This window comes from Staurois parvus, unplaced genomic scaffold (assembly GCF_062004578.1).
Source record: "Staurois parvus isolate SC_StPar_1 unplaced genomic scaffold, SC_StPar_1.0 ptg000652l, whole genome shotgun sequence".
In the NCBI taxonomy this organism is placed as follows: Eukaryota; Metazoa; Chordata; class Amphibia; order Anura; family Ranidae; genus Staurois; species Staurois parvus.
The window spans coordinates 2759714-2778848 of NW_028318448.1; the positions used below are offsets into that span (position 1 = coordinate 2759714).

The following is a 19135-nucleotide window of genomic DNA, read 5'->3' on the forward strand; positions in this document are numbered from 1 at the left end:
AACATTAACAATTTAACCTTCCCTGACCCATGCACATTTAGTTTCTGCTCATTCCCAGAAGCCCTAACTGTAGTTAAAACTATTAGTGAAAGCACAACCAAAGCCAGACTGTCTGTCAAATGCTGGTCTGCCATGCTCAGTGATGAAACTGAAATTTCACTTGTTCACCTCCGCTAGAAATCCAGTGTTTTCACTTAAAAAGATATTGCTTTGCCTAAAGTGCTAAGTGCTACAAAACATTTCTGTACTTGCTGAATAGGTGTCATGACATGTAAGAAGAGGTGTAAGAAGAGGCCTGCATAGAATATTTCTCCATGGTTCATCTTAAAATGAAAAAGACTATTATAAAAATGTTGCTTTGTCTTCTAATCAAAAAATTTACTTGCTGACTGTCATTGTAAGCATTTAAAATCTGGTGATAGGTTAGGGAAGACTCTTTCCAACACATCTATAGATTGCTAAAAGGTAAAGCATTTTACATGGTACAGTATATTCTAAATCAAATTGGCTCTCTATGGACTCATCTTTTAAACATGCTGACTCTTGTCTTATGTAAACTATAATCAATAAATCTCCTGGGGAGAATCTGTTAGGAATATTAGTGGCAACGCATCTTAAAGACAGACAGCAATTCCTTTTAGCAAACTATATGCAGTTACTATAAATATGGTTAAAAAAATTATTTTAAACCCCATCATTCCTTTAGGGTGATGTTTTATAGATCACAGACTCTGGTCTGAGGAATCCCCTGGAAATCCCTAATCAGTTTCAGGAAAACTGAGCACCTTTGCCAATGTAATTACTTGCTTGTCATCCCCACACATTCATATGTGCATTCATATAGTTGCTGTATTGTATGTATTACATGTAATTATTAAATGCTGGTTGCTGGCTTAATTGATGATTTGGTGGAGCCAGAATTTTCAAACCGCTTATTTACAATTGCATCCTTACAAAAAAAACATTGCTTCAGATTTCTCAAAAAAGTCTGCAATGAAGAGCTGGTGAACAAGTTGTGGTGCACCAAGATTAAGTGAACATGTGTACATTGGCAGTGAACTGAGAAACATTTTCTAGTTATAGGACAATTTGTTGACATTTTTAGGGGCAGTCTAGTGAGCTTTGTTATATATAATGGCTTCTTCTATTTTTTTCGGGAGTCCAGTAGCCAGGGGGCACAGCCAAAACTACTGTCTACAATGACACCCAGTGTGGAGTTTTAGATGTTCTCATTCCATTTTTCACATTCTGCACTGTATATAGTAAATTGAAAATACAACAGTGAGAGTGGAATCTTCTTGTAACTGCTGTGGTAGTTGCACAGACATGAATCAAAGTTTTCAGTGCAAAGGATTTAAGTCAAAGGATGAAGCCAAATATTTCATTCTAGAGTCTCCAAATGATAAAAAAAAAACATTAGTTTGAGCAACTCTTTGGCATCCATCAAAAGCTAAAATATAAATTTTGGCTGTATACTCCTCTAGTCATAGTCTAGTTTATATGCATTTGCAAAAGTATGGTGTCAAGTCAGATGTGTATATTCTCTTTCATTATTTAATATGTATAAAAGAGCCCCCACCACCACACACACACTTTTGAAAACTAGGGGACTAATGTACCAATAAGAAACTTACAGTATTATCAAATTAATTAAGTTGTGCATGCTATGAATATACAGTATATAAACTTCAGAAAAAAAAAACAAGAAAGTATAGCACTTATGTGACTGTACTGACCCTGGCATTTGAAATCCCAGTTTCAGAAAATAAAGTAAAAGTGATAAACAAAATGAAAGAATGTTGACAGAATAATTATAATAGAACTGAGTGCTCCCCTTTCCTCCTTTACCCTACAATTGCTTTCACTTTTCATACAGGTGACACAGTTGAAGGCAAAACAAAAATAAACTTTGCAATCTTTAACAATACACAGAGTGTTTATGCAAAATGTATTTCTGCATTTATTTTATTATTGATCAATGTACTATGTTTCTTTATCGTACATCACGTGACACAGAGCAGGCTATTCATGACTATGTGGCTTATAGGCCACCTATAGATGAATGGACACTGGCTGGCCAATCAAAGAGGAGGTCCTCCCCTATATAACCCCTCATATACAGGAAGTTTTTTCTCCAGTATATGTAAGGTGGCTGGTCACTGAAAGTGTTGCTGTGCTCTTGGAGCATACCTGAAAGTACAGAACAGTTCCATTAGAGAATCAGGGACTTTAATCTGATCCATTTGGAAGGTTATGAGCTAAAATAGATAGTACCCAAACCTCTCTGGATAAGGAGAATAATCCTTGAGGTTTTGCCTGTAACGCAGCCTTACGGCACTGGACCCCATGCAGATGGAACCCTGTGCAGTTTTAAATCTGACCAAGGTGCTTTCAGCGGGGTGCTATTTGGATCCAAGGCAGTAGATCCTCAGCATGAGGACTGAGTCCTTGATGGTCTGTATGACAATGCCTGCTGTGATGGGTGAAGGTTTGTGCCTGACGTTGGTCAGGGACCTGCGGTGGGACTGGTAAGATATCTTGTTTTTTTCTCTCTGTAAAGAGAAACAAACAAAGCTCCAAATTGGAGGGAAAGGGAGAGGTATTGTGACTGAGTTTCCACTAGGGGGAGTGCTCACTGTTGTTCCCGAGATATGTTTTGTTTTCGGCCCCTAGAGGGAGTGCGGCCAGAAACAGAAGTTGGCCATATTTTGTTTATCTGGAGGCCAGGACACATGTGGGCTGCTGCTGCTGAGAGATCTCCTGTGGCCAGGACACAGAACAGGCTATTCTGTAGGACCACGTGAGTACTCCTCTGAGGGGAAAGCATGGACCAGTCAGTCAGGACACATAAGGCAGCATTTGCATTGAGTGTTTTTACTTCAGCACACCACTTGCATAGATGTATCATTGTGATCTGTGTTACTAGTAGAGGTGCACAGGTTTGCGCTATCTGAAGTGTTGTCTTCCAGAAAGCAGAGTGGGGGAGGTGCAGAAGGAAAGGGCACTAATGTACCACTACCAGATCCTGAGGAACCTAGCTGAAGGTCTGCTGTAATATCCTCTCCTGACAGGCCAGAAGCAACTGGGCAGTCTGTGCCGCTGCATCTATCTGGCATTGTGGCTACTGCTGGGGCTTCTGCCTCAGCATATGTAACCAAGGATGATCTTGCTTCAGTCTTAGCGGGTTTAGAATATAATATCACTGGGATGATTGCATCAGTTTCTCAGGGGAGTAAGAAGCAGGATAGATCCCGGTCTCTAGACCCACCAATCCTGGAGCAGGAATAGGTGGAGCCTAAGGATGAGTAAGAGCTGGAGGAAGGTCAGGCAGTAGAATTTCTGTCTGAGGAGTCACAGCCTGAGGAGAAGCAGGAGGTCTCTGCCTCCCAGTCTCATGTTTAGTCCAAGACCTTATTGATATGGTACGGTCTGGATTCAGGCTACCTTCGATAGAAACCTCTAAGGTTACTTATTCTTCCCTGGGCTCTTTGAAGCCTTCACAAAGTACTCAGGCCTTTCTGGTGTATCCTCTTCTAAAGGAAATTATGTATGCTGACTGGGACTACCCAGACAGAGTTTTTGTGCCACCAAATATGTGTTCTGTTTTGTACCCCATGGAACAAAAGTTTGTTAAGAAATGGGGGTTGCCTGTAGTGAATTCAGCTGTTTCCTCCCTGAATAAATCTACATATCCTGTAGAAAAAGTACAGGTTTTCAAGGACACAGCAGATAAGAAGATGGAGTCTCTTCCTAAGGCCTTCTTCTTCCTGGCAGGTTCTGCCGTACAGCCGGCTGTGGCAGCTATTGGCATTTGCCTGAGTCTTTCTGACCTTGTCAAGCAATGGATTGTATGACCATCTGTGCAGGGGGAATGCTCAGCTGAGGATTTGGAGGATGTTCCATGTACTTTGTGTTTTGCGGTTGATGCCAAATTTCTCGCTTGGCCTTCTTATCAGTGCACATGCACAGGGTTTTGTGGCTGAAGAGTTGGTCAGTAGAACTGCCATGCAAAAAATTGTTGGCAAGTTTTCCCTTTCATTGGGAATGGCTGTTTGGGAAAGATTTGGACAAATATATCAAAAAGATTTCAGGATGTAAAAGTACTTTTCTACCCTCTAAGAGGAAATTCAAACACCCTTCGTTTAAGGTTTCAGGGGCTTCGGTTGCTGTTCCTTTATCTACCAGGCAGTTGTTTCACCACTCACAGGTCCCAGACTCCAGGGGTAGATCTCAGAATCAAAACCTAAGGATGCCCTGGGTACAAAAGTCGTCTAATACAGATCCAAAGTCTGGAAGATAGGTCACCAATTGTGAGAAGGTACCACTCACAGAACAGGATGCTGTTCCAGGGACATCTGAGGTGGCATCCTGTTCTGTGAGTGGTACCTTCTCACAGTTGGTGACCTATCTTCCAGCAGAGCAGCCCACAGGATTCCTCTCTACTGCCTCCTGCACCCTGGTCTGGAGGTATCTGTTTCCTCAGCAGTAAGCCAATTTTATTGACCACATTCACACATTTGGGCTATACTACCCACTTTTTCCTTCATTTACATTGGATGTATGACTATGAACAATGGTTTTAATTCCCTTCAAGTGGATAATAAAATCCTTCTTTTTTTTATTCTGGATGACATTGTCATCATCCTTGCTAATTTTTAATACTTTACTAGTCACTATTAATTTGGCTCTATACCAATAGCGCTCAGTATCAGCTACTATTCTATTCAAAGAGATCAAGGTCAGAATGCATAAGTGTAAGGAAGGCCATCAGCTGGATATCCATCCTGACAGGGAGCATACTGTATACAAGGGCATATCAACTGCGAGGCAAACAAGGCGATTTCTTAGGGCAGCAATATTTAGGGGGGCAGAACCCCCCTCCTGAAGGAGGGACCTTTTGAGCAGTAGCGGACAGCAGGAAGATCGATGTGGGGGAGGGCAGTTGCAGAGCGACAATCGTGCACCTCTCCCCCCAGCAGCTGACGAGCCAGGACCAGAGGAATACCTGGAGCAGGGAGAGAAGCAATGAAAGAGCACAAAGGAGGTGAGCTATGTTGTCTTCTGTGGGCTCTCCCTCCTATCATCCATCCAGCAGATTACACTGACATCGTATGGGACTGCACACACCTTCCCCCCTTCCTGGTGCACAGAGATCAGCAGCCCTTGGAGAGGGGGTAGGGGTGGATGTGGTCCCATAGGATCTGAGGAAGAGGGGGGAGAGGGGGGGAAGAGAAAGAAAGGGGAGAGAGAGAGGGAGAAGGAGAGAGAAGAGAGAGGGAAAGGGAAGAGAGAGAGAGGGAGAAGAGGGAGAGGGAAGAGAGGGAGAAGGAGAGAGGGGGGGGAGAGAAGAGGGAGGGTGGGAGAGAGAGAGGGAAGAAAGAGAGAAGAGGGAGGGAGGGAGAGAGAGAGGGAGGAAAGGGAAGAGAGAGAGGGAAGAGAGGGAGGAAAGACGGGGGGGGGGGGGAAGAGAGAGAGATGGAAGAAAGAGAGAGAGAAAGGAAAGAGAGGGAGGGAGGGAAGAGAGAGGGAGGGAGGGAGGGAAGAGAGGGAAGAGGGAGACGTGGATAACGAGAGAGAGGGAAGAGAGAGGGGGGATAAAGAGAGAGAGAGGGAAGAGAGAGAGAGAGAGAGAGAGAGAGAGAGAGAGGATATCATTGTATTATACCATTGATAAAGAATAATAAAAAAGTGACCAGCTCATTCAGTTGTAATTCTGATCATTATTTTAATATAAAGGAACAGTTACATGTGCTGGACATAAAGTAGGCATCTATCATGGTTTATTTATTTATGTATTTATGTATTTTGTAGGGTGGAAGGGTTGCTTATTTAAATTATTTAAGTTTAAATTGAAACAAATGAACAATAAAAATAGATATGTGACTCTGCAGGTCTGTGAAATTCTGCAAACCTGATTTTATACCTGTGCTTTATTCCATGCTCCCATAAAAAAGGTAATTCATAAAATGCACACGTATCCCAGCTTATTTACAGTAATTGCTCCTTTCATCCACACGGACTTCTGCAGGGGAACTTTACAGCAACAGGCTTACCTACTCAAATACATATTGACAGTGTTCAGTAAATGCACCCTTGGTACACATACAGAGAAAGAAAGATAATTATATATCCACAACACTAGATGGCTCTGTGTGATCACTGATGAATCAAGGAACTGCTGCAGTTCAGTCCACATGTTAGAAACAAATGAATATGAAAAATCCACATGGCCAGCGGTTTGTCTGATCCATATTTGTGATTCTGCTTTGCTGTCTTGTGTTTTTCTTACTTTATTGATTTTTTTAAAATGCTACTATTATTCAAAATACTGCATTTTAATAAATGAACTGATTACCTTACATAGATGTGGATAATACTAATGGTCCCCAACTGTGACAAAGTAAATTGTGAATCTTAGTAAAGTTCACTAATTCTATAGCCATAGCTTTGCTTCTTCAAATTTAACTCTAGATTTTGTTTTCTTATTTTTAACTGAAAGAGAAACACGTGTGAAGCAAAGAAGAAAGAACGTTGTGTGAATTTAGTTCATATATTTTATTTAAACTCTTAGCATCGTGTGAATGGTAAGGTGTTCATTGGATTGAGTCTTTTGGGTCAGCTAATGTCAAATCCAATCTGCAGATATTCACTAATCATTCTGATCCAAATCAGATCTTGTTGTGTGCCTACAGTTAGCTTACAGGTTTTGTAATGTATTTTTTATTTCTTTTAAATGTTAGCATTTACAGGGGCTAATATTAAGACCCATATTCACTTAATTTGGAATATGAGTCAAAAAATACAATTTTACATCTTGGTGCATTCGGCACAGAAAATACAGGCAACTAATATTAAAAAAACACAGGCAACTGATAATATTAATAACTATTTTAAAACAAATATCTCATTATTTCTGTTCTCCTAATATAAATAGTAAAATTATTCATTGAAAGGCATGACATTTGAATTTATATGAACTAAGTAGACTTATTTTACTTAGGAAACATATTTGAGTGTAATAATAGTGTCCTTCTTAGAGTGCGTTCTCCTAGCAGACATTGGGGGAGATTTACTAAAGCTGGACAGTGCAAAATCTGGTGCAACTGTGCATAGTAGCCAATCAGCTTCTAACGTAATCTTGTTCAATTAGAGTTGAGTTCCACCTAAAGGGCAAGCTCTGCTTGTCTGCCTTCTCCATCCTCTGCTGCCATATTTGACACCTTTTGGGGGGAAGGGGAGCAGGTACCTGGTTTGGATAGGTACCCTCTCCTGCTGCTGGCTCAGTTTGCTGTGGCAACTGACCCAGAAGTTCGGTCTCCCTCCTTCCTCCCGTAACCTTCTGGGACACTTCACAGGTCCCAGAAGACTGTGGCCCATTCAAAAAGTGCAGCACTTTGTGCATGCACAGTAGGAGACCAGCTATGAAGCCAAAAAGGCTTCACTGCCAGTTTCCCTTAGTCAAGATGGCAGTGCCAGAACCCAACAGCCGATTGAAGAAATGGCTCAGATGAGGAAACCGCTAGATGCTTGGAGAGGCAAGTGTCCTAATATTAAAAGTCATCAGCAACAGTATTTGTAGCTGCTGTCTTTTAATTTTTTTTTTGGTGGGGGGGAGGTGCAGAATGAGTCTTTAAGCTTCAGAAAAAACTTGGAAGCTGATTGGTTGCTATGCAGAGCTGCACCAGATTTTGCACTCTCCAGTTTTAGTAAATCAACCCTTCTGCAACATGTTTATATTCAGCAAGGAAACAATGCTAAAGCTGGATAGTGCTCACAAAATACTTTGATGCTTTTAACTACATCCCAGCTCACATGCATTTCTGATTTGATTGACAAATGTGTGTATTCCTGCTTTCTAAGAATATGCCTCAGTGAACCACAGATAAAATATTTTATCAACAGATCTTATTGAGAATTTAGTTTATACCTCTATTTCACCTTGACAAAAAGTGATTAATGTATCTAGCAAATCTTTCAAAGAGCTAGAGAAGTCAATAATTTTAATTACAAACCACAACTATCAGCACTATTTTCTACAAAGACGACTGCCTAAGTCGTCAGAAAAGCCAAGAAAAATGATTGCACACGCTCTAAATGTACTTGGGCGAATTGCTATATAAACCCAAATGAATCTCCTGCTAGGAAACAATGACAGTGCTTTACAGGTATTTACAGGTATTTCTTGAAATCCAGTAAAAAATTAACAAAACCATCTTTTAAGATTGCCCGAAAAAAAATGTATTCAGTTCAAGAGGCTAATGAACTGTCTAGTGGGAAATTATGATACAAGTTTAGATTTAAAGATGACATCAACATGCACCTGGATAATCATGAGTTCATCAAAAGCATGAGAAGTAGAGCTTTGGTGGATTTCAGCACCACTGTGCAGTGGACAGGGCCATCTCAGATCAACTAAATTGTAGCTTGTAATGAATCAGATATTTTCCAATGAAGTTCAAAAGTCTGTATAAGCTGTTTTATGACAGAATTAAATCTTTTATCAAAATAATTCTCACGCACAGGACATTCAATGCACTTCTATTAAAAAGCAAGGTATATTGTGATTGCTTGTTATAAGTTACTGCACTCTACAAAGCTTTGGGGTGCCCAGTTAATAATTCTAAAATGCATTATTAGAAGCAACAGAAATTATACATTGACTCTTTACTTACCTAAGATATTTCCAATAAGAGCAATAATAAATACTGCAATATATCCAGCAATAAGGACCCATTCATATTCCTTTGGGTGTAGATATTCCCTCCAAAGAAAGTGCAGAAACTCATCATCATAATCAGAAGATAGGTTCAGAAGTGGTTCCTGTGTTACATTTGTTTCTAGTGTAGATCGATTCCTAAAAAGATAATCATCAACTTTAGTTCCTGGCATTCTTCCAGCGTGTGATCGCTTCCGATAGAACGCATAAAGAGCTATAAATTCCAGTGGACGAATCAACTTATATTGGTGCACACAAAAGCATCCTTTTATGGATATCAGAATCCATGTCAAAACAAAATGCTGCAGAAGTAGGATTGTGCTCAAAGTTAAAGACACATAACTCTTTTCCTGTAGTTTCCCTTTACAGATATCATTACTTTACTTAACATTTTTATCCCTTTGCCTTGAATGAAACAGCATAAGCACAGAGGGAGAATAGAATAGCGTGCTTCAATCTCAGTGTTTGAATCCATGTCAATGGGTCCTGTGCAGAAGTGCTCACTCCCCCTGCAGTCCCTCCCCCTCCATCCTTACGGTTTAGAGCTTGGCTGCCTGTTGTATGCTACACAATAAAGATCATTGATTCTCTCTATGAATGGTATAATTCATGCTAGCAGCTAAATTCTGCTGCAATCATTGTGCAATTAATTTCCCATCCAGGTTAGCTAATCAGTAACTCATTTCTAATAACTGTTTAACCTAATCTGTTCGAAGGGTTGTTTTTTCCAGGTTCAGCTCTATGACAACTACTCTGTTCCTGCTCCAAAAACTGCTGCCAGTCCACTCCTGCTCCTTGATTTGTGTGCTGCAGACTGCAGAGAACTTAGGGAGTGTGCCCGTGATACGGCTGTTTCTGACTGGGAGCTCTGATAGGTTGAGCAGAGATTTAGTTTTTTTGCCCTCAAAAGCTAGTTAGAATTACCTGAAATTTGCTGTAGTGTTATTGTCAAAGGTAAAATGTAGAAAAGAAATCACTGACATGTAATGTAGTGGACTTTACTAATGTGCGCAAAGTATAACAAGCTTTTAGTATACATGTATGAACTCACTTAAAGAACAAGATACAGCTGATCTTCAAAAGATAGTTTAATAAAGTACCTTGTTTAGTGTAAAGTGGAACCTTGACAAATTACTGAAGGTGAGAATGGCAGCTGTTTAAAGCTACTAAGTCATTTCTGTCAATATACCTTGCCATTCAGCTGTGGTTCTATCTGTCAGTCATACTGCACCACAGGACACAATAGTGACATAAGGGCTGATGGGAAGAACCATTTAGCGCAGCAGAGTACAAGGCATCCATTGTAGCATAAAGCATGTGGGATATGAAGATTCTGCCAAAGGCTTGAAGTGCTGGAGAACAGTGTGGTTGATTTACTAAAGGCAAATAGGTTGCTCACTTTGCCAGACCTTCTTGTATTAACAGGTATATAGGGGTTGATTTACTAATGGCAAATAGGCTGTTCTTTTTGCAAGGGAATTTGCCCTTATCTTGGGGAATGTGGTGAAAATTCACTTTGCAAAGAATATCCAAATTACAGTATTTTTGCTTGTGCATGATTTGCTGGTGAAAGTCAGCAGAACTTCACTTCATCCACTAAGCTAAGGAAACATTTCCTTGCAAAGTGAAAATTCCTTGCATATTTTTCTTTGTTAATCACTTCCAGACCGGACACTTTTACCCCCTTCCTGACCAGGCTAATTTTCAGCTTTCAGTGCTCTCACATTGTGAATGCCAGTTACTCAGGCATACGACACTGTATCCAAATGAAATTTTTATCATTTTTTTCACACAAATAGAGCTTTCATTTGGTGGTATTTAATCACCACTGGGGGTTTTATTTTTTTCTAGAAAAGTGGAAAAAGACTGAAAATTTTGAAAATAAACATGTTTTTCTTCGTTTTTGTTACTAGATTTTGCAAATAAATATACTTTCTTCATTAATTTAGGCCAAAATCCATTGTGCTACCTTTGTTTGGTAGAAATAACCCAAATCAGTTTGTATTATTTAGTCTGTATTAAAGTTATAGAGTCCACAGACCACGGTATATATATTTGATATATTTGAAAATGTATCAATCCTGATGTACTGGCTACCTATATAGTTTCTCAGGGCCCTAAAATGCCAGGACAATACAAATACCCCCCAAATGACCCCTTTTTGGAAAGTAGACAGTCTGAGGTATTTAATGAAAGGCAAGGAGAGTTTTTTGAAGTTGTAATTTTTTGCAAATTTTTTAAGGGGAAATGATGAAAGTAAATAATTTTAATTTTTTTTTCACAAAGTTGTCATTTTAACAAGTTCTTTCTCTCACACGGCATAGGCATACTTGCAGTTACACCCCAAAACACATTCTGCTACTCTTCCTGAGTATGGTGATACCAAATGTGTGAAACTTTTTCACAGCCTAGCCACATAGAAGGGCCCCACATGCAATAAGCACCCTTAGGTGTTCTAGGGGCAAAAATTACACATCTAATTTCTTGACTGTCTATCACAGTTTTGGAGGTCCTGGAGCACCAGGACAAAGGAATTACCCACAAAATGACCCCATTTTGGAAAGAAAACACCCCAAGGTATGTTTTAAGAGTCATGTGGAGTCTTCTGAAGACTGCATTTTTTGCCAAACGTTTTTGGAAAATGTGAAAAGAAGATGAAAATGTATTTTTTTCTATGCAAAGTTGCCAGTCTATGAGATATATCTATTACACAACATAGGCATACTTAAAATTACACCCCAAAACACATTCTATAACTCTTTCTGAATATGGCGATACCAAATGTGTGAGACTTTTTTACAGTCTGGCCACATAGGGGGCTCCACATCCAATAAGCATCTTTTGCAGTTCTAGGGGAAAAAATGACACATCTAATTTCTTGACTACCTAATGCCATTTTGGAGGTCCTGGAGCATCAGGACAATGGAATTACCCACAAAATGACCCCATTTTGGAAAGCAAACACTCCAAGGTATATTTTAAGAGTCATGTGGAGTCTTCTGAAGACTGCATTTTTTGCCAAAAGTTTTTGGAAAATGTGAAAAGAAAATGAAAATGTTTTTTTTTTTACGCAAAGTTGTCAATCTATGAGATATTTCTATTATACAACATAGGCATACTTAAAATTACACCCCAAAACACATTCTGTAACTCTTCCTGAATATGGCGATACCAAATGTGTGATCAGAGATACCGTGAGCTGGCAGGCAATGTTTTGTGAGTGTGTGTGTAAACTGTGTGCAAAGACTAAAAAGTACTCACAGTTTGCTGTAATGGCTCTCAGGTGATCATGACTGGTATGGTGGTGATCAGGACCCGTGGGTTTGGCAGCGATCAGGATCCAATGATGTGGCGGCGATCAGAACCCGCTGGTATGGCGGGGATCAGGACCCACTAGTTTGGTGGTGATCAGGATCTGCTGGGGTGGTGATCAGGACCTGCTGGTATGGCTGTGATCAGGATCTGCTAGTGTGGCGGCGATCAGGACCCGCTGGTATAGCTGTGATTGGGACCTGCAGGTGTGGCGGTGATCAAGACTTGGTGGTATGATGATCAGGACCTGGTAGTGTGGAGGTGATCAAGACCTGCTGGTGTGGAGATCAGGGACACTGGGACGCTATGCAGTGATCAGGGACACAGCTGGGCCGCTGTGTGGCGATCAGGGACACTGACGATCAGGGACACTGACAATCAGGGACACTGACGATCAGGGACACTGACGATCAGGGACACTGACTATCAAGGACACTGACGATCAAGGACACTTGTGATCAGGGACGCTTGTGATCAGAGACACTGACGATCAGGAACGCTTGTGATCAGGGACGCTTGTGATCAGGGACACTGACGATCAGGGACACTTGTGATCAGGGACACTTGTGATCAGAGACACTTGTGATCAGGGACACTTGTGATCAGGGACATTTGTGATCAGGGACACTTGTGATCAGAGACACTGACGATCAGGGACACTTGTGATCAGGGACACTTGTGATCAGGGACACTTGTGATCAGAGACACTGACGATCAGGGACACTTGTGATCAGGGACACTTGTGATCAGAGACACTGACGATCAGGGACACTTGTGATCAGGGACACTTGTGATCAGGGACACTTGTGATCAGAGACACTGACGATCAGGGACACTTGTGATCAGGGACACTTGTGATCAGGGACACTGGCGATCAGGGACACTGGCGATCAGGGACACTGGCGATCAGAGACACTTGTGATCAGAGACACTGACGATCAGGGACACTTGTGATCAGGGACACTTGTGATCAGGGACACTTGTGATCAGAGACACTGACGATCAGGGACACTTGTGATCAGGGACACTTGTGATCAGGGACACTGGCGATCAGGGACACTGGCGATCAGGGACACTGGCGATCAGAGACACTGGCGATCAGAGACACTGGCGATCAGGGACACTTGCGATCAGGGACACTTGGGATCAGGGACACTTGCGATCAGGGACACGGACGATCAGGGACACTGGCGATCAGGGACACTGGCGATCAGAGACACTGGCGATCAGGGACACTGACGATCAGGGACACTGGCGATCAGGGACACTGGCGATCAGGGACACTTGTGATCAGGGACACGGGCGATCAGGGACACTGGCGATCAGGGACACTGGCGATCAGGGACACTTGTGGTCAGGAACAGTCAAGGACACTTGTGATCAGGGACAGACAATCAGGGACACTTGTGGTCAGGGACAGACAGTCAGGGACACTTGTGGTCAGGGACAGTCAGGGACACTTGTGATCAGGGACAGACAGTCAGGGACACTTGTGGTCAGGGACAGACAGTCAGGGACACTTGTGGTCAGGGACAGTCAGGGACACTTGTGATCAGGGACAGACAGTCAGGGACACGTGATCAGGGACACTGTGATCAGGGACACTGTGATCAGGGACAGACAGTCAGGGACACGTGATCAGGGACAATTAGGGACACTTGCGATCAGGCTTGCTCTTGCTCAGGCTATCTGGCTCCTTCTCTCACAGACAGAACTCCATGTGAGGAGAAGGAACCGGAAGCCGCACCATGCGGCTTCTGTTTACATTTAGACTGTGTCCTTATTGGACACAGTTGGTCACATGGTACAGGACGATTTCATTGGTCCTGTACCATGTTACCTGATCCCCTGTATGTGAGGGACCCGGCAATCTCTGGGCACGCGCGTGCGCGGTCAAGGGGGCGGAAGCCGCACCATGCGGCTTCTATTTACATTAAGACTGTGTCCTTATTGGACACAGTTGGTCACATGGTACAGGACGGTCCTGTACCACGTCAGGTGATCGCCGGTATCCGAGGGACACGGCGATCACCAGGCTCGCGGGTGCGCGCTCTAGGAGCCGCGCACGAGCCTCGGATGCGGGCGGCCGTTTATAAACGGCCACCCGACCCTGCACTGCCACCGTCCGGCCGTTTATATACAACGGCCGGTCGGGAAGTGGTTAATCAATCCCAGTGACATTTAGCCTTGCTTCAACTGCGAGGAAAGCATTTATAAGTTTCTTTTGCAGGAAACAGAGTTGTTTTAAAGGGAATCTGTGATGTTAATTAATGAAAACTACCACTGCTGACTTGCTTTTGAAAATTGCAGTCTTTACAGTTGTCATTCTGATCCAGTTTTTATTACCTAATGAGTATGCAGAGCTAGAGTTGAGACTTTTCAGACTATACTGGCTGCATGCTAGTTTTGCGTAAGAGTCTTGTTATGTACTGAAGTGAGGATCAAGATGTCAGTCCTGGGGTCTGTATTATTAAAAGTCAAGTATAGCAGCTCTCACATTTTTGTTCTCAAAGGTTAATTTTAAGTTAACTGCCATTGTATCATCTATATAACCTTGAATCGTTTATTATTATTTCATTTTTTTTGTGTGTGTGCAGTAAGTTTAGCACTTATTGTTTTCACAGCATCCTGCTAAATAACTTGAATTCACTGTCAAATTGACATGTGCCTTTTACTATTGTTCCCTCTACGTTTATTAGTCTTGAAAATAGAAAGAGTAAGTACTTGTTTATCTTTTTCAAAGTGCTCATTTGCAATGTGATTATTTCTTTCTAGAGTCTAATAATATCAGTTCTGGATAGCTGAGCTTAGGTGGGATAGTACCTATTATCCATGTAATGCAGGGGATGATTTATTGAATCAGAATTTCAGTGAAAACCTCAATATGGTGGTTTACAAACACAACAATGCTCTAGCAGTTTCACCACTTTCCAACAAATGTTAATCATAAAAATTAGAGAATGGATCTAGGCAGCTTAACACCAGCAGTTATTTGTTATTAGGGATGAGCAGATGGTTTGAACCAAACTCTGGCTGATTGGATGTCTGGACAAACTCTTGAACTTTTGCCTGCTCAGCAGGAGCTGAGCATCATCAATTTCTACTGCTACTGTATATGACATCTTCCCACTGTTAATGGTTTCTATAGAAGCAGCAGGTACTGGCAACCATAGAATTCCTAGCAACTGTCACTGTTACATTGGCTTACATGGTCAGGAATCCCCTGCCACATAATCAAAGGGGCAGGGATAACAGTGACATCTCTGCTAAAATATGGTCACTGGCCATATTTAAGCAATGGCATTAACCAAATATGGATATTTGGTTAATGATGCCCCCCTCTCCAATAAGAAAGCTCATGACAGCTCAGGGAGCTGTCATTCAGGGAGCAGTACCATTGGGATCATTCATATGTGCTGGGTCCCTCAGGTCTTTAGTTTTTGTAATAAACGACTTGTCAAACATTTGTCTATATTTATTTTTCCGGTTACTTTTCTTTTTTGCTAAATGAGTAGGGGTATGTACCCCTTTTTCATTCACATATTAAGGAGGGAGGTATCTGGGGCCTTCTTTTTTTAAAGAGGTCTTCTGGGTTCCTATAAGCCCTCTGCCTGCAGACCCCAGCAACCACCAGATCAGGGTTTTGGGGAAGAGGCCCTTGCCCATGTTGAGGACATGTAACCTGGTATGGTTCAGAAGGAACAAGGCTTTATGCTTGTCTCCCCTTTCAGGCATACAGGCTGTATGCCTGGTTTAAGGGTCTGGTGTGGATTTCCTGGACACCTCACTTTTTTTTGCTTTTCTGCATAAGGTATCCACCTAAAATCAATTTAAAGGGTTTGTTTGTTTTTTGAGGGAAACTATGCAATTTTTCTTTCCTTTTTGCTGTAGCAAAAAAATATACATATTCAAATTATATTATATATAAAAATTATATAACATTATATGACATCTCATTGTTTGCATCTTTTTTTTAAACAGCACACATCTCCTCAAAAAGGTCCTCCAAATAGTTTGGGGGTGGTGTCTTTTGAGGGGTGTGCACTTTTTTATTTTAAAAAAGTAGAAGCCAAAAGGGAACTGTCCTTTGCTGGCAATTTAAAAACATTTTTCTTTTGTTAATGTCAGTGATTTTAAAAAAATAACTGCTCCCTGCCAGATTGAATTACAAAAACAAATTGCACTGATACACATTTCATAGCTCCCCTATTTCCCCCAATGTATTTTTACCTCTGCCTTTTAGCACAGAAAATTGGCATTTTTGATTTGACAGATTCACCTCCCTGACTTGATTTCAGTGGGGTGTGGGTTCAGCATCCAAACTTCTTTGAAGCTTACTGAACCCTGCTTGAACTAAACCCAAGGAACCCAAGGCAATCTGGCTTATCCCTATTTGTTATATATGTGTATAAATGATACATTAAATTTACATTTACATGTATTTACAGTATAAAACAGGGTGGTGATAGGTTGCTTGTATCTGTTTCTTCAACATAACATTGAACATGAACATTGAAAATTCAAAATGATGCCTACCCACCTTTCACTGTACATATCTTTTAATGGATAAAATGTTCCAAGGATCCTAGCTCTTAACAGGGAACTACTAATGCTTGGAATGCTGTATAGAGTGCCATATGCTTCAGTTAAATGTTCCCAGACCCACCACAGTACTGATTGCATTCTGTAAGATTGGGTGATATACTGTAAGGATCTGGATCACCTGCTGGTGTCACTGTGGTTCGCAGAGTGGAAGATTGTATTTCTAGTGTCCATCAGCGGGTGTCTGCCATCATCCAAAAGACTGCAGTAATTAGTCTTCACATGATTCTGGCTGCTGGCTTCTGGGAAGGTATTTAGTTCCTCCTCTGCAACATCATAGTGCTTCAGAGTGTTGCTCTGCTAGCCAGATACTGCTTGCTAATTTATCCCGACCCTGCTCCTGAACTTGCTCTTGCCCTGCATCTTGTACCTGCTCCTTTCTTTACTGATCCCAGTCTTGGTCACATGGTAAACATAAAGGCAACATTTCAGAGCCATGCAGGGGCCCCTTTGTAAGGCAAGGGGCCCTACATGGCTCTGAAATGTAGCCTTTATGTATATCATCTGACCATGAAATAAAGCTTTGGACCCATTTGAGGAATCTTTGGTGTGCTGGTGACATTTCTTCACTTGGATTGTCTGCGGTACCCAGCCTGTGGTCATTACAGCACCGAGCAATACTGAATAGCCATTTGCAGGAATGTGTACATTGGGAATAGTGCGCTTGGACCTTTCCTGATTGTGCCTTGCATCTCCAGTGTTACACTGTTTATCAGTGTTCCTCATATTAGGCTGCCTGTTAGGTATTTTGTCATTTGGTTTGTTTCACTTCATATCCTCATGTTTTCTGGATATACTGTTTGCTGGTGTTTGGATAGGTCTGTTTAACTGTTGATAACTTGCTTAAATCATATATAGGCTGGTCTCACTTTCCTAAGTGTAGCCATGCAGATCTAGTCATCCCTGCAATCTGTATCTGTGACATAACACTGAAGCCCACTAAAGACCAGATTATCTGCACTTGGGAACTAGGAGGTATTTGTCCTGAGTATTTGCTGTCCTTTATGTTAAGATGCATCTAGGGGTGGCTATTTGTCATGTAAAATTGGCATTGAAGGATAAAGATCTATGTCACCAGATTTTGCAGGATTTTTATTTAGAGAAATGTAAGGTTTCACTCCTGCCTTTAACATATCTCAGGATGAGTCTTTGGTATGGTTTTTGGAAGATGACACTTCTACTTTAACTTTGTTCAGGCTCTGCTCCTAGCTTGGTCAGGGATGCTATCACCAGTTTCAGTTGATTCACACCAATTGAGATCTGCCTCTAAACATCAATAATCTCTTGCTTCATTACCCTTAGCAACCACAGCTGCTACTAATTGTTCCTTACCTCCTGTATACCAGTACCATGTTTCTATTAACTGCAATTCACCAGAATTTAACCCATTGAGGGCTCCCCCTACAGTTCCATTACCCATGGTTACCTCTCAGACATCTTTCTCTGCTTCTGCTTCTACATTTTTAATTTAACCTGCACAACGATCTGGAGTAATTTTGGACCACTCCTCTTCACAAAACTGTTTCAGTGTAGCAATATTCTTTGGATGTCTGGTGTGAATCGCTCTCTCTTAAGGTCATGCCACAGCATTTCAATCGGGTTGAGGTCAGGACTCTAACTGGGCCACTCCAGAAGGCGTATTCTGTGCTGTTGCAGCCATTGTTTTGTTGAATTACTTGTATGCTTTGGGTCATTGTCCTGTTGCATCACCCATCCTCTGCGGAGCTTCAGTTGGCGGACAGATGGTCGTACGTTTTCCTGCAAAATGTCTTGATAAACTCTGGAATTCATTTTCCCATCAATGACAACAATCTGTCCAGGACCTGAGGCAGCAAAGCAGCCCCAAACCATGATGCTCCCTCCGCCATGTTTTACAGTGGGGATGAGGTTTTGATGTTGGTGTGCTGTGCCTTTTTTTCTCCACACATAGTGTTGTGTGTTCTTCCCAAACAACTCAATCTTGGTTTCATCTGTCCACAGTATATTTTGCCAGTAGTGCTGTGGAACATCCAGGTGCTCTTTTGCAAACTTCAAACATGGTGCAATATTCTTTTTGGACAGCAATGGCTTCCTCCGTGGTGTCCTCCCATGTACTCCATTCTTGTTTAATGTTTTCCTTATTGTAGATGTGTCAACAAAAATGTTAGCATGTGCCAGAGATTTCTGTAGGTCTTTAGCTGACACTCTGGGATTCTTCTTTACCTCATGCAGCATTCTGCGCTGTGCTCTTGCAGTCATTTTTACAGGACGACCACGCCTAGGGAGAGTAGCAACAGTGCTAAACTTTCTCCATTTGTAGACAGTCTGTCTTACCATGGACACATGAACATCAAGGCTTTTGGAGATACTTTTGTAACCCTTTCCAGCTTCATGCAAGTCAACAATTCTTGATCGTAGGTCTTCTGAGAGCTCTTTTCTGCGAGGCATGGTTCACATCAGACAGTGCTTCTTCAAACCAGTAAACCCAAAACAGGTGTGTGTTTTTTAAGGGCAGGACAGGTGTCA

At 41.7% G+C, this 19135-nt stretch overlaps 1 protein-coding gene across 1 annotated transcript in view; it reads right to left on the reverse strand.

The window, feature by feature from the left end:
• Nucleotides 1–9496, reverse strand: part of HCRTR2 (hypocretin receptor 2) — a 104289-nt gene extending 94793 nt beyond the window's left edge. The window contains exon 1 of the mRNA XM_089694113.1: nucleotides 8673–9496. Within this exon, the coding sequence (XP_089550239.1) occupies nucleotides 8673–8889 (217 nt within the window). The 5' untranslated portion in view covers nucleotides 8890–9496. The remainder of the gene's footprint in view (nucleotides 1–8672) is intronic.
• Between the last annotated feature and the right edge of the window lie 9639 nt (nucleotides 9497–19135).